At 51.0% G+C, this 22,422-nt stretch overlaps 1 protein-coding gene across 1 annotated transcript; it reads left to right on the forward strand.

The window, feature by feature from the left end:
• Positions 1 to 735: 735 nt before the first annotated feature.
• On the forward strand, positions 736 to 20,421 carry CIMIP4 (ciliary microtubule inner protein 4; the record flags this gene model as incomplete). Its single annotated transcript, XM_080704793.1, has 8 exons — positions 736 to 803; positions 3,700 to 3,842; positions 5,095 to 5,156; positions 5,570 to 5,627; positions 6,290 to 6,675; positions 8,969 to 9,113; positions 20,013 to 20,123; positions 20,324 to 20,421. The coding sequence occupies 8 exons, from the start codon at positions 736 to 738 to the stop codon at positions 20,419 to 20,421; spliced, it is 1,071 nt and encodes a 356-aa protein (XP_080560919.1).
• Between the last annotated feature and the right edge of the window lie 2,001 nt (positions 20,422 to 22,422).

Genomic DNA, 22,422 nt, shown 5'->3' on the forward strand with positions numbered 1-22,422 from the left:
CCAGCCTCAGCAACTTAGCAAGACTTTGTTTCAAAATAAACAATAAAAAGGGGCTAGGGAGGTAGCTAAGTGGTAGAATACCCCTGGGCTCAATCCCCAGTATCCCTTCTCCCCCAAAAGAAAAAGAATGGAGAAGTGGGAGCTGCGCTCAAAAATTAGCTTCTCAAAGCTGAGCATGACGGTACACACCTTTCACCCCAAAGTCCTGACGGTGCACACCTTCCAGCCCAAAGTCCTTGAGAGGCTGAGACAGAGGGGTCACAGGTTCAAGGCCAGACCCAACGACTTGGCAAGACCTTGTTTTAAAATAAAAAGGGCTAGGGGTATAGCTCAGAGGTAGAATGTCCCTGGGTTCAATCTCCAGTACTTAAAAACAAAAGGCTTCCCCATCCATGACGTGAGGAGTCACATATAATAAAACGAGTGTGAGAGTAAGCCAGCTATTTAGGGAAGGAAGATGCATGTCTTTGCTTGAAATAGGTGGCCACTTCCCAGGGAGCTGGGACCACCTCTTTACACGCCCTTCATGGTCTTTTACAGCTGTCATGGCAATTGGCAGCTCTCACGATGCTAGAGGGTGTCATGGGGCGTGCAGATGAGATTATAATAAGGCGTGGGGTATATGAGAAGCCATCTTGGCGTCTTCAGCCTGGAAGGAGAAGAGAGTGTCCAGGCAAGTACAGGTCAGGCTAAGCCCACCTCGGTTATGCATAAAACGTTTCACAAAGGGTCGATATGTCCCACGCAGAGCGGAGTAGGGTCCAACCCAAAGATTCAGGCAGCAAAGGAGACAACATAACAACGTAACAGGAGGCGAGAGGCCAAGCCTTTTCAGCCCTTCCCATCACCGTCTGCGGGGCCAGTGAAGAGCAGTGTTTTCAGCAGAAGCAGCCTCAGGTTCCCAAAGAGTAACCTAGGCAACCATTACCGTAACCGCAGGTCAGAGATGTCAGCTGCAGCAAAGCTGGCAGGAGACCAATAATGTATTGCCCAGCTGTGTGACTTCCAAACTAGGAAATTGAAGTCAACTGAGAACAAGCAGGGCCAGAGAGACTATTTAGGTTCCCCTCTGGCAACAGGCTGAGAAGTAAACAGGGTCCTGGAGGAAGTGGTGAAGCCAGCCCTGCAGAGGGAACAGCCAGAGACCCCGAGGCCAAGGTGCTCGGTTTGTTCAAGACAGTGGAGAGCACAGGCCAATAATCCCAACCACTCCAGGGGCAGGATGAAAAAGGCCCGGGGTGTGGCTCAGTGGGAGAGCTCTTCCCTAGCACGTGGGAGGCCTTGGGTTCCATCCCCAGTACCAGAAATGAAAAAAAAAAAAAAAAAATCTAGTTCCTTCGCAACCTTGAGCTCCTAGCTTTCCTAAGTATCCAGCTAAAATGGCTCCGGGGTGAGCCTTGCTCCCCTACACCTAGACAGAGTTAGTGATGCGCTCTTCCAGTCCCCTTGTACTCCTGGGATTTCCTTTGCCCTCAGTGGCATCTGAGCCCTCTCCGCCTGGCCCGCAGCCTGGCACTTGGTGGGCACTCCGTGGGGAGAGAGTTAATGCCATGCAAAGACCTCCTGTGCCCTCAGCCCTGGCTTGCTCCTGGCCCCTTCCCTGGGTGGGCCTGAACGTCCTCTGAGGTAACAGAGCCCTGTGTAGAGTGTCACCATGGTAACTCCAATGAACCCCTGGGGAGCCTGCTTCCTAGCAACCACACATCCATCCTTATCAGGAGCAGTGCAGCTGGGGTCTGCACTCCTGGGCTTCAGCGGGCTCCAGAGAGGTTCACGGGCTGGAGAGGTGAGGCCGAGAGACCTGTGAGGTGGGCCGGGCTCCCCAGGAGCTTGGCATTCAACCCTCCCCCTCGCAGAGTGGCAGGTGAGTGCTGAGCACCCACCTCCTTCCTTTCCTTCTTGACCAGTGTCTCTTGGGACCTTTCTCTCCAGGATAGGGAATGGCAGTGCCTCCAGGTCAGACAGCCCATACGACCCTGGATGGGCAGCATCTGGGGCAGAGAGGGCTTGGAAGGGTTCCATTGAGTAAGTAGGTGGCACAGTAGAAAGCTAACTTGGAGGAGTTATTTGAACTTCAACTAACTTGAAGATGTGCCACTTGGGGAAACCTATTTCTCTTGGTTTTTATGCCACGCAGGGGAAGCCTACTTCTCCTTTTTCCTCCTCCTCCTCTTCTTCCTCCTCCTCTTTCTCCCTTCTCCTCCTCCTCTCCTCCTCTTTTTTTCTTTTTGGTGCCGGGAATTGAACCCAAGGCCTCTCAATGCTAAGCACATGTCATTCCACCAGCCCCTACTTCTCTTCTTACCCCGTTTCCCCATTATGAAAGAGTGTAAGGTCATGGTTATCTGAACTCCTCAGGGGATCCTTGGGAGAGATAAAGATCTCCTAAATATGGGAATGCTTGGGGTATGAGTTGCATTAGTCATTTTTCACTGCATGACAAGTCACCCCAAACTTAGTGGCTTCCCACGATGGCATTTATGATCCCATGAATCTGTGGGTTTGGAGAACAGATGCAGCTCTGGTGGCCACCAGTCTCAGGGTCTCACAGGCTGCAGTCAAGGATTTGCTTACTGGTAAAATGGGTAAAATCACCAGGCATGGTGGTGCATGCCTGTAATCCAAGCACTTGGGAGGCTGAGACAAGAGGATCCCAGCCAGCCTTAGCAGCTTTAGCAAGACCTTCAGCAACTTAGTGAGACTGAGTTTAGCAGCTTAGACCTGTGCACTTAAAAAGTCCCAGTTTGTGATCATACGTGTGTGTTTGTGTGTGTGTGTGTGTGTGTGTGTGGTGGTTTTTGTGGGTCTGGGGATGTAACCGAGGGGCATTCAACCTCCAAGCTACACCCTGTCCTATTTTTTATTCTTTATTTATTCTTTATTTTTTGGTGGTACTGGGGATGGAACCCTTCTACCTCCAGGCTACACTCCCAGACCTACTTTATATTTTATTTGGAAACAGGGTCTCTTAAGCCATCGAGGCTGGCTTCGAACCAGCGTGATCCTCCTGTCTCCGCCTCCCAAGCACAGGGATTACAACCGTGCACCACCATGCCCGGCTTATTCTTTATTTTGAAATGGGGTCTCACTAAGTTGCTGAGGGCCGCACTAAGTAGCTCTGAGGCTGGGTTCAAACCTGTGCAATCATCCTGTCTCAGCCTCCCAAGCGCGGGGATTACAAGCATGCGTCATCACGCCTGGCGATCCTATGGTTTTTATGGGTCAGGATCGAGGTGGTGACCTGATCCTGGTGACCTGATCAATTGCTGAGTCCTTGCAATTAAAGTATCACCAGAGGCTGGGCGTGGTGGCACTCGCTTGTAATCCCAGCACTTGGGAGGCTGAGACAGGAGGATCGCATAGGTTCGAAGCCAGCCTCAGCTACTTAGTGAGGCTCTCAGCAACTTAGTGAGACCTTGTTTCCAAATAAAATATAAAATAGGTCTGGGAGTATAGCCTGGAGGTAGAAAAGCCCCTGGGATCCACTCCTACTACCACACACACACACACAAAAAGTATCACCAGGGCTGTGTTCTTATATGAAGGATCTTCTGGGGAAGGATCCAGTCCAAGACTTGCTCAGGTGGCTGGATTTTCTCAGTTCTTCAGTTCTTTGAGGGACCATAGGAAGGTCCTGTGATGCTTAGGAACTGTTGACCAGAGGCTGCCCTCAGCTCCTGGCCACAGGGGTCCCTCCAGGGAACAGCTCAAACATGGCAGCTACCACTCTTGGAGTGGGCAATCCAAGGAGAGCCAGGGGAAGAGGGTGAACAAGACAGATGCCACTAATCTGACCCTGGAAGCGGCATCTCACCGCTTTTATCGTATCCTATTGATCACGCGTGAGTCTCTGAGCCAGGCACTGTGACACACACCTGCCCTCCCTGCGCTTGGGAGGCTGAGACAGGAGCATTGATGGTTCAAGGCCAGCGGGTGGTAACTTAAGCAAGACCCTCTTTCAAAATACAAAATAACATAAGCCGGGCGTGGTGGCGCACGCTTGTAATCCCCGCGCTTGGGAGGCTGAGACAGGAGGATCGCACAGGTTCGAAGCCAGCCTCAGCTACTTAGTGAGGCTCTCAGCAACTTAGTGAGACCCTGTTTCCAAATAAAAATATAAAATGGGTCTGGGAGTATATCCCGGAAGTAGAAAGCCCCTGGATTCCACCCCCAGTACCACCAAAAATAAATAAATAAATAAATAAATAAATAAATAATAAAAAATAACATAGATCTGGGGGTATAGCTCAGAGGTAGAATGCCCCCAGGTTCAACTCCTATTACCATGCAATTAAGTCACCAGATCCAGCTCACACTCAAAGGACAGGGGGTTACAGTGTGTAAATATGGGGGTGGAGGTAGGAATCATTGGACATCATTTTAGAAGCTGTGTGCTCATCAAATAATAATAATTACTCTTTGCAATGCTGGGGATGGAACTCAGGGTTTTGCGTGAGCTAGGCCAGCATTCTACCACCGAGCTATATCTCAGTCCTAACAGTGACAGGTCGAAACTAACGGGCAGCTGGATATGGTGGTGCGCGCTTGCGATCCCAGTACTTGGGAGGCTGAGACGAGAGGAGCGAGCACAGGTTTGTGGGCAGCCCCAGAAATTTAGTGAAGTCCTCCACAATTTAGTGAGACTCTGTTTCAAAGTCAAAATTAAAATGGGGCTGGAGGTGTAGCTTGGGAGTAGAATGCCAGTAGGTTCTATCTTCACTACAGAAAAAAACCCGCCCAAACGAGTTGGGTGTTTCTTTTGGCAATTTTTCAAGGGAATAAACCGTTTTGGTCCCTACCTGCTTTGAGCCTAGCAGCGAACCAACCTGCTGGCTGGTCTTAGACGAGTCACTCCCTCATCCGGGTCTCAGTCCTCAAAGATCCCTTCCAGCTTCGAGTTGTAAACCCCCCTGATTACGTACATGTGCTGAGTTTTATTTTATTGCTACCGCAAAGTCTATGAAAACTCACATGTGATACGAGAAGATAAATAAGGAAAAGAGCCCATAGGAGACAGGAATACAGCGCGAGGCTGGCTGAGGCTTTTGAAGATGTCAGGGCTGTCTGCAGTTCAGCCCAAAAACCTGCCCTCAGGGAGAGCCCGGAGTCCCCGGAGCCCTGGTGCCTCTCTGGGCTCCTCCATGAACGACCCACTGGTAAAACAAGTAAAATCCTATTTGCAGGAGGAAGAACAACTTTCAGGGTGGGACTAGGGTGATGCACCCCACAGCCAGGGCCTGCTCAGGGCTCCTAAGGTGTTGCTGATGGGAGACAGAGAAGACAGAAGAAAACTATTATAAAGGAGTAAGGGGGCCCATGGCTGTTTGACAAAGGCCTTTGAGCCTGTGGTGGTGGGGTGACCAGGGCTTTCCAGGGAGGTCAGAGTGGGCAGGGGTGCAGGAGGCTGGCCCCGTGCCCAGGAGGTGCATGGTGGGCAGGGGGTGCCGTGGGTCTGGGCCATGCCAGAGGGCATCAGCAGGTGCAAGCCTCCCCGTTCAGCCCTCACTGGGCCCCGTTCACAGACACTCTGTGTCATCTGAGACGATGCAATGTGCCGTTTTGTCTGCAGGACCAAGCTTGGAATTACCTGTCCCAGAGCAAGAAGATGGAGCTGGGCCGCCACGCAGGTGGGTCGGAGGGATCCCACCGGCCAGGCCTGGGGATTCTGGCTCCAATACGGTCTTATCCTCAGGTGCTCTGTGTGACGGGGGCAGCAGCTCCTCATGTACCCCAGAAGGGCAGGGGCACAGGGAAGGCAGCGAGGGGCCTGGCCGCTGTGGGTGGGAGGTGAGCGCAGGGTCCGGGGGAGCCACACCGGGATTGGTGAGGCCCAGGAGGGAGGGAGGAGCGTTCCAGGCTGGAGCGGGCCAGGCTTGGAGTTTGGTGCAGCCTGGTGGGCAGGGAAAGGATTCTACTGCAGGGCCAGCTGGGTCCCCAAGGGAGAGTGGGAGGTGGCAGGGCTGGCAGGTGATATGCTCCTGGGGTTTCTCACAGAGTGTTGGGGGGCACTAAAGCACAGAGAGGCTAGATCTTAGCTCAGACCAAGGTGCAACCCTGTGGTCAAAAAAGTAGAGGGGGCTCCTCATCCCAAGGGAGGTGGGCCTGGCCGCTGAACGCACTCTCCCTTTCTCCCTCTGTTCGCCCATGCCTTGGGCTCCCACAATTTCTCTCTGCCTCTCCCTTCTCCTGTCCCCAGAGTCTGCCTCCTCCCCTCCGTCTGCCTCTCTGTGGCCCTCTTCTCTCCTCTGTGAGGCCCTCCCCATCACTGCCTCTCTTTTTCCTTGTTCAGGGGCAACCACTCTGCCCAGGACACACCCAAGTAACCAGGAGGGCCAGCAGGACGTGGACCCCTGGGGAGCTTCCCAGGGCTCTCTGGACACCTCAAAGGTCAAGGGCCAGGCCCCTCCTTCCCCGAGCCTTCCCCGAGGCAGCTCGGGGCGCAGCTATCTGCAGGAGACCTCGCCTCCTCCTCCGACCCCCATCAGCAGGGATTCTCTGGGAATGAACCCACGCTCTGGGTCCCAGAGAAAGGGGGGCTCCAGACCCTCCTTGAGAGAGGGGGCTCAGCCGAATGAAGACCCCAAATCCATGAGCCACAAGGACAGCGCCATTCCTGACAACATCCGCCACAAGTTTGGGAGCAAGGTGGTGGATCAGCTGGTCTCCGAGCAACAGGTATGAGTGTGGGGACTGGAGGCCGGGGGCGGCAGAGGGGCCATTCGTGGAGACTAATAACAAGGAGAGCCTGCTCTCGAGACCAGTCCCTGTAGTAATTGGGCTTTTTTAAAACTCCTCTTATCAGTCGTATGTGGTGGCACACACCTGTAATCCCAGGACTTGGGAGGCTGACTTAGGAGGATCGCAGGTTCGAGCACAGCCTCAGCAAGTAGCAAGACCCTGAGCAGCCTAGTGAAACCCTGTTTCAAAACAAAACAAATATAAAAAGGGCTGAGGGTGTAGCTTGGAGGTATAATGCCCCTGCATTCAATCCACAGTACCACTCTCCTCCCCCCTCAAAAAACTCCTCACATATATTGCTTATTTGATCATTCCAACATCCCTATGGGGAAGGCAGTATTATTACCCTCCTTCTGTAGGACAGGAATGAGGCTGAGAGGGTTAAAGTAAGTTCACCAAATTCACCTAGTTGTGTGGGAGGAGAATCCAGCCCAGGTTTGTGGACCCTGGAGCCCTGGGCCTTAAGAACTCGGCGATCCCAAGGCTTCTGTCTGAACTGGATGCTTTCATGAAGAAATCCCCTAAGGAAGACAGCATTGAGCAGATGGACGCCCTTTATGAGGAATTAGAAGACTGGGTTTGAATCCTGGCTCTGCCCCGAACACCGAGTGGCTTTGGATAAGTTACGTTGCCTCTCTGGGCTTCAGTCTCCAAATCTGTAAAGGGAAGCAGTCAGATCAGGCTGACAAATTTGCTGCAAGTATACTACAGGTCACCTAGCCTGCATCCATGGCAGATATGACTAATCGATGCCAGCACTCTTTCCCACCTGATACACCAATCTAGGCAGCCATTGCTAATCAACCACAACTTGAGATAAAATTCACCTGCCATTTCTGGTCAGATGCCAAGCGTCCTTCCTGCTCTGGCATTCTGAGACATATTTTCTTTCTTTTTTTTTTTTTTTGGTGGTACTGGGGTTCCTGGAAGCCCTTCTACCTCCGGGATACACTCCCACGGGCTACACTCCCAGACCTAGTTTTTAACCTTTTCATTTGAAACAGGGTCTCTTAAGCCAGCGCGGCTGGCTTCGAACCAGCGCGATCCTCCTGTCTCCGCCTCCCAAGCGCTGGGATGACAAGCGTGCCCACCACGCCCGGCTCTGAGACATCTTTTCAAAGCCATCATTCTCAACTCCCATAGCAACAGCACTGTGTGGTAGACCAGGTGGGAATTCCTGCTTCCTTTTCAAGAGATCATAAAGCTGGGCATGGTGGTGTTGCATGCCTGTACTTGGGAGGCTGAGACAGAAGAATCTCAGGTTCAAAGCCAGCCTCAGAAGCTTAGAGAGGCTGTTAGCAACTTAGCGAGACCCTGTTTCAAATTTTTAAAAAGTAATAAAATAAAATAGGGCTGGGGTGTAGTTTGGAAATAGAATGCCCCTGGCTCAGGCCCCTGCCAGGCTCCCTTTCCACGTATCACGTTGAGACTCATTGAGCCTCCCATGGGACAACCTGGAGGTCACCATCTTCAATGTTCTGCCCCTCTTCCATGTCCCCATTTGAAGTGACCGGTCACTACCTCGTAATATGCCCTGGGCCCTGGAAAGCCGTTGTTTCTTCAGTCACCATTGTCTGGGCTTGAATCGATACATCTGGTTCTTGTGCTCAGCTGTAACACAGCTCACAAGCGTCAAGGAGCCAGCAAATGTCAGCTGAAAGCTACCTCAGAGACCCTCCAGTTGTGTACCTTACCCACATCTGCAAGTAGGGAGCAGGGGCTTGCTAAAGCCAGAAGCTGCTCTATGGCAGAACTGGAACTCAAGTCCAGCTTGCCTGCCTCCTAGATCCAGGATTAATTTCTTGGGCCTCAGTTTCCCCATTTGTACAGGGAAGGGGCTGGCCTCAACAAGGGCATAATGCCTCTGTTGTGGGGAGCAAGCCAGGGTTCTGGGACTCCCCAGCTGTGTGGCATGGGCGGGTCTGGCCTCTCAAGGCTGTTTTTTTTTTTTTCCATAAAATGGCAGAATTAGTGCCCTCCTGTGCAGATCCCTCTGGGTGTTGTCATGGTAGGTGCTGAATGCAGGGGGAGGCGTTAGGATCATTGCCATCCCTGACCCCGGGCCCATGTGGGTGGAGCAGGGCCTTTAACTACTCCCGCCCCCTTGCCTGGGGCTGGGTCAGGAGATGAGGGCTGGCATGGGTGGGGGTGGCAAGAAGGAGCTGGAGGGAGCTGTGGGGCTCCTCCCCACTTTCCCATCTCTGTTTCTTCTCCCTGCTCCCCTAATCAGGCTCAGAAGACCATCAGTGAAGTCTTCGAGGGCCAGCAGAGGGCAAATTCCTGGCCCAGCAGGACTCAGAGCTCTGCGGAAGTCTCTTCCATGTATTCAGACTACTACGATCTGGGCTACAACATGCGGTCCAACCTATTTCAAGGTCAGCCAGAGGACATGGGTGTGCGGTGTGAACGTCCTTGGTCTTCTGGGGATGGGACAGGGGTGGCCTTGGGTGTCTACGCAGATGGGGCCTAGGACTTGAGGACAGTTGAATTGCTAAGGCACTGTCCTCAAGCTGGGTGAATCCAGTGATAGGCATGGACAGTCACTTCACCCACCAAGGGTTTCCTCCATGCTAGGCCCTGGCCCGCACATGGTCTAGAATTGTCTGGTGCCCTGCACAGTCTGTCTTCCTGTGCCGGCCGTGTGCCCTGGATCAGCCCTTCACACCCCCAGACGCCCCAGGTTTCTTAATCTGCCACTAGGAATCTTGAGCACCCAGGCCTGGGCCCCTTTGTTTACAACAGTATCAGGTTTCTTGGGTTCAAAGCTCAGCTCAGCCACCGGCCAGCTGTGACCCCTTAGCCTCTCTGAGCCTCAGCTGTCTCCTGGGGACTGTGGGTGGATGAAGACCGTGTGGCACTCTCTGGGGTGTGGGCAGGAGACCGGAAGGTGCTGGGCCCATGGTGTGGAGTGACTGCTGGGAAAAGCCAGTGGGTCAAGGCTGTGCCATCTGCGGACGGTTTCCTTGGGGCCCGAGTGGGCTGCTGGATCTCTGGGGATGCCACGAGCACCATTTCACTGGCAGATTTGAGACCAAGTTGCCCAAGACCTTTTAGTCATCAGAGGTGCAGCTGGGACTCATGTCCAGGGTTTCCTTCTGCCTCCTGAGCCCCAGAGACTGTGCTCAGCACAAGGCCAGTCACCGCCCCAGGTCTGACTGTTTCCGGGGGGTCTCCAGGCCACTCAGATGGGCTGCATGGCCAGTACCTGGAGGTATCTCTCTGCCCCCATTTCCAGTTCACTTCACTTCAAAAGGTCGGTTCTTTCTGGCGCTCTCTCCTCCGTCCTCACTGTCTCCAGTGCTCCCGGGACCTGGCAGCCCTCCTACCTGGCTCAGATCCCTGTCTCCCAAGGAACCAGACACCCGCTGGAAGCATTTCTGGGTTTTCCTTTGAGCTTGGGGAGGGGAGGTGCTGGGGTGGCAAGTGAGAACAGCTCAGATTGGACTCTGTTTTGGCCTCAGGATCCTGCCTTCTCCTTCCCGACAATTACCCACCAACTAGTTCTTACATACAATCTCATATGCTAGTATCTACATAGATATTTAAAAATCACCTGCTTCATCATTGCACAGGCTGGACAGCAGAACTGTGTGAAGGCTGTGCTAGAACCAGCTCACACCAGCCTGTGCCAGCTCACAAGGGTCGATTGTTAAATTTCCCAGAACTGATTGGCATATAAATGCTATCTTAAAATTGGCCCTGGAAGCAGCATTCACACTCTGGAAATTGGCAAGGCCATGAATGACGGCTTCCTCTCGCAGGATATTACTGTCCTCTGCCCCATCCCTGTGGCCCTCTTGGGCTCTATCTATCTGGGCTGGGCCTTAGCACCTTCCGCCTAAGGTTGGTGAAGCTCAAACTGCTGTACAGGAGTATGGGAGGAGAAGTCCAAGAGGAAGCAGGTAAGGCCGCAGAGACAGTAAAGTGTGTTTTTCTCTAAGCAAGATAGGAAGCTGCTATGGTTTGGATCTGGAATGTCCCCCAAAGGCTCATGTGTTGAAGGCTTGGTTCCAAGTGTGGCAATGTTGGGTGGGGGGATTTGGGGAAGTGATTGTATTGCCAGGGCTCTGACCTTGCCAATGCATTAATCCAATGATAGATGATTTATTTACTTATTGGTTCTAGGGCTTGAACTCAGAGGCATTCTACCTCTGAACCACACTTCCAGACCTTTATTTTTTAAAATTTTGAAACAAGGTCTTGCTAAATTATAGAGTCCTGCTAAGTTTCTAAGACCAGCCTCAAACCTGCAATTACAGGCATGCACCACCACCTCCAGCTGGATTCATAATTTAAATGAACTATTGGGAGATGGTGGACACTGCAGGCAGTGGGACCTTGGGGTGTGCGCCTGGGGACTATATTTTTTCCCTAGCCTCCTCTTCTCCTCTCCTTCTCCTTCTTCTTCTTCTTCTTCTTCTTCTTCTTCTTCTTCTTCTTCTTCTTCTTCTTCTTCTCTCTCTCTCTCTCTCTCTCTCTCTCTCTCTCTCTCTCTCTCTCTCTCTCTCTGTTTCCTGCATACTATGAGCTGAGCAGCTTTTCTACACCCTTCCACTGTGAGGTTCTGCCCCACTGCAGGTCTGAAGCAACAGGGCCAACCCACCAGGGCCTGAAACCTCCGAGACTGTGAGCCAAAGCCTGTCCTTTAAAGTTGTTTTTCTCAGGCACTTTGTCACAGCAACTGAAAGCTGACTAACACAAGCCCAACCAGGGTTTTAAGCAGGAGAAAGGGTTTGTTTGACTTAGCTCCAGTGGCTGTGTTGCCAATAGACAGAGGAATGCTGAGGCAGAAATGGGGAGTCCAGAGAGGCCGTGACTGCAAAAATCCAGGTGGGACACACAATGGTGGTTTGGTCTGTTGGTCAGCTTTCAGTTACTGTAACACATACTTGAGATGTTAGACTTATAAACAGGAAAGGTTTGTTTTGGCTTACGGTTGTGGTTGTTCTAGCCTCTGATCAGTTGGCCCTGTGGTTCTGAGTCTGTGGTGAGGCCGCACATCATAGTGGGTGGAGAGCGGTACAGCAAGCTGCTCACCTCATGGTGGAGAGCTGAAAAGGAGGGGTGCGACGGACCGGCTCAGCCGGAGCACTGGAGACCGTTGGGACAGGGTTCTTGGAAGATGGGCAAGGAGTCGGCTGTGTTCTGCAGCGGCTTTTTCTGCAGCGATTTCTCCCCCCCTTAATGAAATAAACTCCTTCAAGTCCCTGCTCACGGCGCTAAAGTGGAGATTCGTCTCCGGGACTTGGGAAGGAGAGACCTGAAATGATGGACTCGGACAATTGCCTCTTGTGCAACTGACAAAGTTTATTTTTTAAAACCAAGATTCTTATACCTTTTTCCAGTGAGATTCCTAGTAGAAAAGCGTAAACACCAAAGAACAATAGTGAGCTATTAAAACAATACAAAAGGAAGACCCGAGATATCACTTGTCAAGATCAGCCCCGAGCTTGTGATTAAAGTCAGCCCCCTGGCCTTGCGATTAAGATCAGGTCTCTGGCCTCACAGGTGGGCGTTAGAGGGCAAATTCCAGAAAGGACAGGAGTCACACTCAGAGTCTCATAGAATCTCTTTGAACTCTTTGGAACCTTCCATTCCTTAGGCTTTGTCCATGTCCTCCTCTGTCTAGTAACTTCTTTGAGCTGGACGGGGACGAAGTTGGGGGTCCCAGCTTTAGGGTACAGGCATGCAGGTGTGTAGTGAGGGAGTCAGATGGGTGAGTATGTCTCTATGGCCGTCCAAAGGGCTTCAATAGATGTCTGTCAGGTTCTGTCTGTAACACCGTCTGATGTTTGAAAGCTTCAATCCTACGAGACAACACTCACAATACATTTAAGCAGACAGGGCCCCAAAAGCAAAATGACAAGAAGATACAGGCGAGTTGATTCCTGTATCTGTTCTCTGATTAATGACCTTGAAGCCAGTTTTAAAGAATTATCTCTCCCCAATGTATCTGATGGAGAGTTTCCTTGGGAATACACAAGCGATAGGCTTTTGTCTCTGACATACTTATTCCTTAGCCAGGTGGTCCCTCTTTGTCTCGGGGCAGTGCACAGGTTAAGTGTAAAGGTCAAGAATCTACCTGGCCCTCGGCTCTATTGTATTGGGCAGTATTGGTTGCTCATCAACTAAAGCGCTTTGAAGTCAAACACAAAGTATCTTTCTTATATCCAGGCCGGATCCCAGAGGAGAGGAGGTAAACAGAGGCACCGGTTGCCTCTATTGTAGTTTTAGGGCTAATGGCTTCAGCTGACTCTTAAGGCTTTTACTATAGGTTAATGATTAGAATCAAGGGCAAAGATAGAGAGGAACTCTGCATTGTAATTGCTGCAGCCTGAATGCTTGCACAGCACCTAAGCTCTGACTAGATTTTATTATAGCTTGAAGCAAGGCAGGGGGAGTCTGAGGGCCCAGACATATATTACCAGAATTTTTTTCTTCCACGGACTCAGTTTCTCCCATAGTCCTGATTTTTGGGACCTCGTTTTACATCACCGGATCCATTTGTATGGAAAGTTAATAGAATCATTACCAAAAGAACAACAGATATGAAAGACCATCTAAGAGCAAGCTGTAGTCTGACCAGGGGCCACGTCCCTCAGGGCTTTTCCTCCTCGAGGTTTATGCCACGTCATGCGTGCAGGGACACTGCAGACTCCAAGGCAGGTGGGCCGTGGCAGAGGGGAAGGAAGAAGCGGGGCCCACAATCCCCTTTGGGCACACCCCAATTACCTAAAACCTCCCACTAGGCCCTACATCTTAAAGCTTCCCCACCTCCCAAGAGTGCCCAGCTGGGGACTAAACCTTTAACACATGGGCCTGGGGAGAACATTCCAGATACAAGCTGGAGCACCCCATCTAGGGAGCTGGGCTGGCAGGCCGGCGGGGCACCCTTTTGATGTCCCTTGGGGAGGTAGGAGCAGCCGGTGTAGTAGGATTCCGGGTGTTTGTGTAAGGTAGAAGAGACAGAAGATGCTAATGAATGGATTTGGGGTGTGAGAGAGGAGTTAAGATTGGTTTCAAGGTATTTGGCTTGGAAGACTGGAAGGAGAGACTGTTTACTCAGATAGAGCCAGCTCCGGGAGGAGCCAGCGGAAGAAACCTGGCGCTCTGCTGAGTCACAGGGATGATCCTGTCTATTGCCTTAGCTTTGCTTTTCAAGTTTAAGTCTTTAATCCACCTGGAGTTGATTTCTGAGCTTCGTGTGAAGTGGGGATTCATTTTTAATGCCTTCTTTCTGTGGATTACCATCACCTTGGGACTCTGTGCTGAACGGCTTCATCTTCCGTGGGCTGACGTGAAGTGGGGCCTCTGTCCTCCGCTGAGTCTCCGCTTGTGCACGGGTCTGTCCCAGGCTCTCTGTGCCCCCAGTCTAATGTTACACTTTCAGTTACCAAGGAGTGACCAGTAGTCTGATACCAGCTCTCCAATGAACGCCGACACCCTCCACTGCCGCCCCCAGCTAATGTCTTGGGTTTCTAGGTCTTTTACTCTTTTATGTAAATTTTAGAATTAGCTGGACAATTTCTATAAAAACCGTTGTGGAATTTTGTTGTCTTTGTTTGGAAGTACATTGAATCTATTGTTTGATTTAGGGGCAGTGGTCAGCTTTATGATAATAAATTTTCCAATTTATAAATGTGATATATAGCTCCATTATTTTTTTTGGGGGGGAGGAGGGTACTGGGGATTGAACCCAGGGGCATTCTACAAGCTACATATCCAGCTCTATTTTATTTTGAAACTGGGTCTTGCTATTTTCCTAAGAGTCTCATTCCATTGCTGAGGCTGTCCTCAAATCTGAGATCCTCCTGTCTCAGCTCCTCAAGTACTGGGATTACAGGTAGGCAGCATTATGCCAGTTTAGCTTTATTAATTTTAATCTTCCTTCTATATATGTCCATAACATTTTGTATTTTTTTCTATAAAGATTGTGTAGCTATCAGGGAATCCAAGGCAGGAAGATCACAAGTTTAAGGCCAGGCTGGGCAACTTAACAAGATCCTGTCTCTAAATAAAAATTAAAGCTGGGTGTGGTAGCGCATGCATGTAATCCCAGTACTTGAGAGGCTGAGACAGGAAGATCACAGGTTCAAGGCCGGCCTCAGCAATTTCGTGAGGCTCTCTGCAACTTAGTAAAACCCTGTTTCAAAAAAAATAAATAAATAAAATAGGGCTGGGAGTATAGCTTGCAGGTAGAATGCCCAGGGGTTCAACCACATACACATACATACAAAATAATAAATAAATAAATAAATAAATAAATAAATAAATAGAATTCTCCAAAAGGCCAAGGGCTGGGGATGTAGCTTAGTGGTAAAACACTTAGTGTAGCTTAGTGGTATAACACTCTCCGAGAATTTTATTTTTGTATATTAATCTTATATCTAGAAACCACGCCCAGTTCACCTGTAAGTTCACCTGTTTGTAGATTCTTTGGGGCTTTTGAGCAGTTAATAACAGCAGCCTTTGAGTGCAATGCGTAAATATGCCAAGCGCCATTCTAAGTTCTTTACATGTAGTTTTGTGTTCACAAGAGCCTCATTTGCTAAATTCCATAATTTCCATTTTTTCAGGTAGAAAAAAAAATTGAGGCATTGAAAGGTTAAACGACTGGTTTAAGGTCTCATAGGAACATGCAGAGCCAGGACTCAAACCCTGGCAGCCAGAGTTCACATTCTGAGCTGCTCAGTTCTTCTGGCCTTTACTTCTGCACCTGACTCAGTTGTCTGGGACAATGTTGCTTCCGAGCAGGAAAAGCAGATCTCCTCTCCTCTCCTCTCCTCTCCTCTCCTCTCTTCTCCTCTCCTCTCCTCTCCTCTCCTCTCCTCTCCCCTCCCCTCCTCCCCCCACTCTTTCTCTGTGCTGGAGACTGAAACCAGGGGCATTCTACCACTGAGCTACACCTATACCTCCAGTTCTATTTAATTTTTTTAAAAATTTTGAAACAGTCTCCCAAAGTTGCTGAGGGTTTGGTTACATTGCTGAGACTGGCCTGGAACCTGTGATCCTCCTGTCTCAGCCTCCCAAGTATTGAGATTAGAGGTATATACGCTGTGCCGGGTTTGATTTCCCAATATTAAACCAGACTTGTATTCTTGCACTTAAACCAATGTAGATGCAATCGCCTTTTAAATTGTGAAAACTACCATCCCTATAGAGGAGTAAGAGCTCCAGGTGGCCTGAAGGTGTCATATAATAGTGAACAGTCCAGACAGCCTCCCAGGCCAAGCAGGGCTTCCAGGATGCTCCCCTGCACTGCCTGCTTTCTTTGCAGTGTTCACCCCAGGTGTGCCGGCAGGGTAGAGCCAGGTAGAAGGACTTGGAGAACGCCCAGCCCTAAGGGTCTGGGGGAAGGGAAGTCAGGCAGAGGGACCAGGTTGATGTAGGACTCCGTTGCCTTTTTACTGGGAGGCACGGTGGGATGTAATGCAGAAGAGATACTTCTGTTTAAAAGGATCTGTCAGCTGATGAGTGGGACAGACCCTGCGGGAGGGGAAGAGGGAGGCAGAGGAGGGAGGGGGGCTGGGTCCTGCTGCTGCAGAGCGAACTGGCTGGATTTCTTGATGGATTAGCCACGGGGTGGGGGTGGAGAGGTCAGAGATGATCTAGGGCCAGAGACCACAGGGTGGAGCTTCAGGGGTGGTCTGGTGGGGCAGAGGGACCCTGGGAGTTGTGGGGCGGGGTCAGTGTGGGGGGCTGCATTGCTTGCCGGGACAGGGGCGGGGCCTAGGACTTGGAGCCATCCCGGAGCTCAATACCAGGTTCCTCTCTTCCTTTGTCCGGAGTTTTCTTCTTTGCAAAAGGTGACAAGCAGCTGTCTCACAGAGTTTTCAGAGAACAAGACATTTTACTATTTGTATCCCTTTTAGATCCCAGCACATAGTAGGCATTTGTCAAACAGAAATAAACACAACTGGAGCAGTGTGTCTAAGGAAACGCTAGATGAAGGGCCGGGCAGGTGAGTGGGTGCTCTGCTGCTCCGGCCCCCAAGGCCCAGGGCGGGTGGGAGGAAGGGGACCCCAGGCCCCGGGAGGGGGCGGTTTGCTCCCTGGACTGCCTTGTTCCAGACAGGCTTTCACTGGCTCCCTTGTCTGACAGGGTTTGAACCCAGCTCTTTCTTCCTGAGCATCTTTGGGGCTTGCAGAGGCCTCCACTAGAACATTCTGTGTGTGGTCCATGGTGCCGGGATGTGCCTTCCTCCTAGAAATTCCCCCAGCTCCCGGACACTTTGATCATGGTGGCATCTTTCTTGGAACCTCTCCCGTTGGCGTCCATTTACCCTGAAAGCCCAGGGCAGGATTTGCCAGGGCTCTGGGCTGGTCCTCTCTACTGAACAGGACTGATCCATGGAAGCGTCCGTTCACGCTGCACTGTGCAGGCGTGGCCGCCGTGTGACCGCTCTGTCCTGTCATGGCAGGCCAAGGCCCTTTAGTCCATCTTGGTGTCCCCCAAAACTCTCCAGCTCCTAGAGTGACCCCCACGAAGCCTCTCTAATTAGATTTAATGTAGATGATCCTGGCTGGTTTTCCCCAAATCTGACCATTTTCTAGCCTCATGGAGGGAAGCTCTCTGGCGGGCCTTCCACCCAGGGCTCCTCAGCCGCCTAGGTGTCTGATCACAGAAGGCTACCGTCCAAATGTCTAATTTAGCATTCGGTTACATAAGGCTTTCCAGTCATAAATACCAGCCTCTCAGAATTGCTTTTGAAAACGGGTTTCCAGCTGGATGGGTTCTTGGGTACAGAACACAGCCTGAGATGACCCAGTCCTTTGAATTCGTCAAGACTTGCTTTATAGACCAGCCAGAGGTCAATGTTATAGGCGATCTGCACATGCGTGGACTAATCTCTCGGGCAGGGGATTTTGCGTTGTGTAATGGAACAGGCTTGTTAATTACTGCTGCTTAATTGCCAACCTTGCCGTTCTCTATTAATATTCTTTGCTAGATCTATTCATTACTGAGCGACGGAGCTTTAAATACTCCCCTCTGACAAGGAGAACAGATCGGCGGCTGTTTCTTGTAGCTCTCCTGGTTTGGCTCTGCCTATTTTGAGATCGTTTCAGTGCAGCAGGCTTAGAATTATCGCATCACCGAATGAATCGCAGTCTTTTTAAAATTTCTCACGGTACTCCTGCATGGCGGTCTATTTTGACGGTCTACTTCATGACGGTCTTTTCTGGCGGTCTATTTTGTCTGATATAAATTTAGCTAGACCAGATTGCCTTTGGTAAGGATTTGCTGGCTGCACCTTTTTCTGTCTTCCATGTTTATCTCCTCATTGTCTCCTTTTTTTTTTTTTTTTAAGCTATGCCTTAAATAATATGTATCTGGAAAAATATTGTCGATGGCCTGATAATCTGTTATTCGGCCAGTGGGCTTAGTCCATTTATGTTTATCCCAATTACTGATATATTTAGATCTATCCCCATGACTTTATTTTGTGTTTTCAATTTTACTGCTTTTCTATGCTGCTTCCCCCACCCATTTTTTCCTTCTTATTTTTTTTTTTTGAGGGGAGGGGTTTGCTGGAATCTTCCTTTTTTACCAGTCTAAAAACATATATATTTGGTGCTGGGGATCAAACCTAGGACCTTGTACAAGCTAAACATGTGCTCTACCCCAGAGCTATACTTCCAACCCCTCAGTCTAATTTGTGTGTGTGTGTGTGTGTGTGTGTGTGTGCACGCGCGGTACTGGGGGTAGAACCCAGGGGCATTCTATCTCTTATTTTCTACTCTTTTTTTTAGTGATTACCTTTGAGAATTTTTTGTTGTTGTTCTGGGGATGGACCCAGGGTCATTCTACCTCCAAACTATACCCCCAGCCCTACTTTTTTATTCTTTATTTGGAAACAGGGTCTCACTAAGTTGTAGAGGGCCGAGAACCTGGATCCTCCTGTCTCAGCAACCAAGTACTGGATTACAAGCGTGCGTCACCACGCTCGGCTACCTTTGACGGTTTTATTTGCCTAGGCAACCCATTCTAAAGCTAACCAAGTATTTAGTTTTTCCTGAACACCGTGTGGACCATAGAAGGCTCTGTCTTTGCTCTCCCCAACCCGGCCTCGGCTTGTTTGCTATTATTTTACAGAATTTTCCACATAAATAAAGTAACTTAAGTCACAGGCCTGGAGCACAGGGTCTGGGTTTGAGTTCCAGATCTTTCTTGCGCCGACTGTGTGACGTTAGACAAGTTATTTAACCTTTCTGTGCTTCGGCAACTCCAACACTTCGACACGGATGCTGGGTGCTGTGGTCAACGCCTGGAACTCCGGCTACTTGGGAGGCTGAAGTTGGGGGGGGGGGTGTTGCAATTTCGAGGCCAGCCGGGCAATTTAGCAAATCTCTGTCTCAAAATAAGAAGTAATACAGTGGGGTGTAGCTCAGTGGTAGTGTCCCTGGTCTCCATCTCCCCAATACTGCAAAAAGAATGATGGGGACGATGACCATCTCTATTTCTCAGTTAAGACGATTCAATGAGTAAGTTCTGGGGACGGTTCTAGGCCTGTCCTTAGCCCATGGGAAATCTTCAAAAATGGTTAGTGGCCGAGCACTTGCCTAGCGTGTGCAAGGCCTGGGGTTGCACCGCAGCCAGGAACCGAGCCCCGCAAACGCTCTGCCACTGAACTGCACCCCAGCCTCTGTATCTCTCGTTTAAGTCCTCGCCGTCTTTGGGATTCGGTTCTCTGCGTTTCTGCTGACGTATGAGCATGGTAGCTTGTTTCTTTGTGCGTGTTTAATCTTATTCATTTTTCCCGCCCCACACTGGGGATTAGGCCAGGGGCTCTCTACCACTGAGCTATACCCCTCCAGCTCTTTTTCTTTTTTATTTTGAGACAGGGTCTCCCTAAGTTCCCGAGCCTGGCCTTGAACTTGTGATCCTTCTGTCTCAGTCTCTTACATACTGGGATTACAGCATGTGTGTCCACATGTGCCCAGCTCATTTTATGCCTTTCCTAAAAATATAGAAAATATAGATGTTAATCACCACAAGCCAGATGCTCTGATAAGTGTCTGATAATTGAATCTTTCTAATCTTGCAAGAAAATCTTATTCCTTTGTATAGATGAAGAAATTGATGCTCAGAGAAGCTAAAAATGGTGGGTTCATAAATAATGGAGCTGAGGTTTGAACCCAGGCCTGCTTTACCCCCTCCCAGCCCCCTCCCCATCCCAAACCCAGTGCTCACAGGGGAGATTGGTACCCAGCGTGAACCACCGAGTGCCAGCCTCCACTGAGCCGGGGCGCTGGGGTTCCTCCTGGTCTCTCCAGGGCCCCCCCAGGAGACAAAGAGCCTCATGAAGGCTTCCTACACACCAGAGGTGATCGAGAAGTCGGTGAGGGACGTGGCACACTGGCACGGCAGGAAGACGGACGATCTGGGTAGGTGGGAGCTGCGATGGGGGCGCCTGGGGTGGACGGGCGAGGTATGGGTCAGCCTGGACCCTGCAGAGGCGGTGGGTGACCTGGGTAGGCAGGAGCTGAGATGGGGGGCCTTGGGGTGGACGGGCGAGGTGCGGGTCAGCCTGGACCTTGCAGAGGCGGTGGGTGACCTGGGCCGGCTCCTCTCTCACACTCTATAGGACGGTGGCACCAGAAAAATGCCATGAACATGAACTTGCAGAAAGCGCTGGATGAGAAACTAGAAGAAAAGAGCAAAAGCAAGGGCTCCAAGTACTAGGCATGCGCAGAGCAGGTGCCCTCTGCTCCCAAGTACTAGGCATGCGCAGAGCAGGTGCCCTCTGCTCCCCGAGAGCCCGACAATAAAGAAAAGTGCCAATCCCAGCCCACCGCTGCCTGGGCCTCTGGTCATGCGGGGTGGGTCAGATGTGCACTGTGGGGGAGGCCACCTGAGGAAGACAGGAGCCCTGGGGGTCCACGCCATCTCCTAGACCTCTGCCTGCACACCCCATCCCCACCTCCCCCATGGCCCAGGGAGGGACAGGAGAGTTAGGAACACCCCGTCTTTAGCCCCGTGTGCCTGGCTTTCCCTAGTCCCTGGGCAGATGGTCTCACAGTGGACACTGTTGGACTCCAGCCTGCACGCTCTCCCAGCAGCCCCAGACATTTCCAGGTCCTCCTCCCCCACGAGTCCATGCCCTTCAGAGGAATGGGGGCTCATTCTCACCCTACACCATGCCAAGCCGTGTGCAAGGGTTTATCAAGTCTTGCGTTGAACTGTTGATGTTTCTGTGGCCGAGGGGACTCAGTCAAGCCCAGACACCATGCAAGGCGACTTCCCGGGATGTTACTATAGGCAGAAGGGGTTCATTGGAGATCAGTAAACAGCAGTCTACCACCATGGTGACATCTGGCTTTGGAAAAATCAGAGAAAAAGGAAGGGGGCAAAGAGGAGACGGGATAAGCAGACAGAGCCTTTGTCTGGTGGTACTGGGCCCTGCGAACACCCTAATGCATACCCAGCCCTCCCTTCTAGAAGCGTCTGGTCCTTCCTTCTAGGATCTTACAGTTTGGCTGAAACATCAAGGGTTAATGAGGATTGAAGAAGCCGCCCAGGAAGGCTGCAAATGTGCTCAGGTCCTCACTCATCGGAGATGCAAATGAAAACGACTCATCAGATTGGCAAACATTTGAATACAAGTGTAGGTGAAAGTGAAGGAAACAGACTTGCCCAATGAATAATGAGCGAAGAACAGCAGGGGGTATTTAGCAAAACCTAAAGGATGTCTTACAGCCGGAGGTGCCCTTGCCCATGTGCGGAGGGGCCCTGCAGGCATGAACACGGTCACTGCAGGGCCGCAAGAGCGGGCGGCAAGAGTGGGCCGACCTAGAGACCTAGAGGTCTTTCAGCTGGAGAGTGGACGGAAGGCATAATCAGAGCACCAAGAAGGAATTGGAAGGAAGGAAGGAGCCCCACCTACGAGCTGGGGGCTGGCTATTAGCACAGAGAGCTTTGCGCACATCACAAGGGGCGGGCATGACCGTCTGCCGGGCAGTAGGAAGCGCACTGCTCACGAGGCCCTCTCAAAGCACTCATGCTGGGGGGCTCACGAGGATACTTCAAGGGTACGGAAGGGGCGTCCCACTTCCATTTAGCTCGGCCTTGCTAGAGAGCGGTGGTGCCTTCTGACGGAGAAGGCATGGACGCTGCAGAGTGACCCAGGGCACCGTGCTGGGAGCTGATTGGGAGTCAAGGGAGCAATCTCCCGTTTGACAGGAGTGAATAAATGCGACATGTTTTCTGACTTTGCCTTGGGGAAAGATTCCGTCTCCAAACATTCAGAGGAGCCCTTGTTAATTAGACATTTTCTGGAGACAGCAAAGCTGTAATCTTGGCAAAGTAAATAAAACATACATAGATTTTTTTTAACTTAAAGGAGCCCTCAGTCTCACCGCTGCTGACCCAACAGCTTTCCTCGTTCTGCACGTGCCCGAGGTCCCAAGCTGGCAAGATGCACACTGATTCTGGGGGTTCGCCGAGGTGCGGGGTCCTGTAAATTCACAGGGTGAAAACAAATCACCCTTCAATTCAAGCAGGGCTTCATTTGCCTTTCATGATTCAGTAACATCTTCTTAAGTTCCGTCATCTACGGCCCGAGAGGACACCAGTAAGTGCACCGCAGGGTGGTCTGGCACCTCTGGGTGAGGACACTGAACCACATTCCCATGGTTAGAATCTGAGTCCAGCTCGCCCCCTAGTGGCAGTATCTCTGTATCACAG

The sequence above is a fragment of the Muscardinus avellanarius genome (genome assembly GCF_963383645.1).
Source record: "Muscardinus avellanarius genome assembly, chromosome: 11".
NCBI lineage: Eukaryota > Metazoa > Chordata > Mammalia > Rodentia > Gliridae > Muscardinus > Muscardinus avellanarius.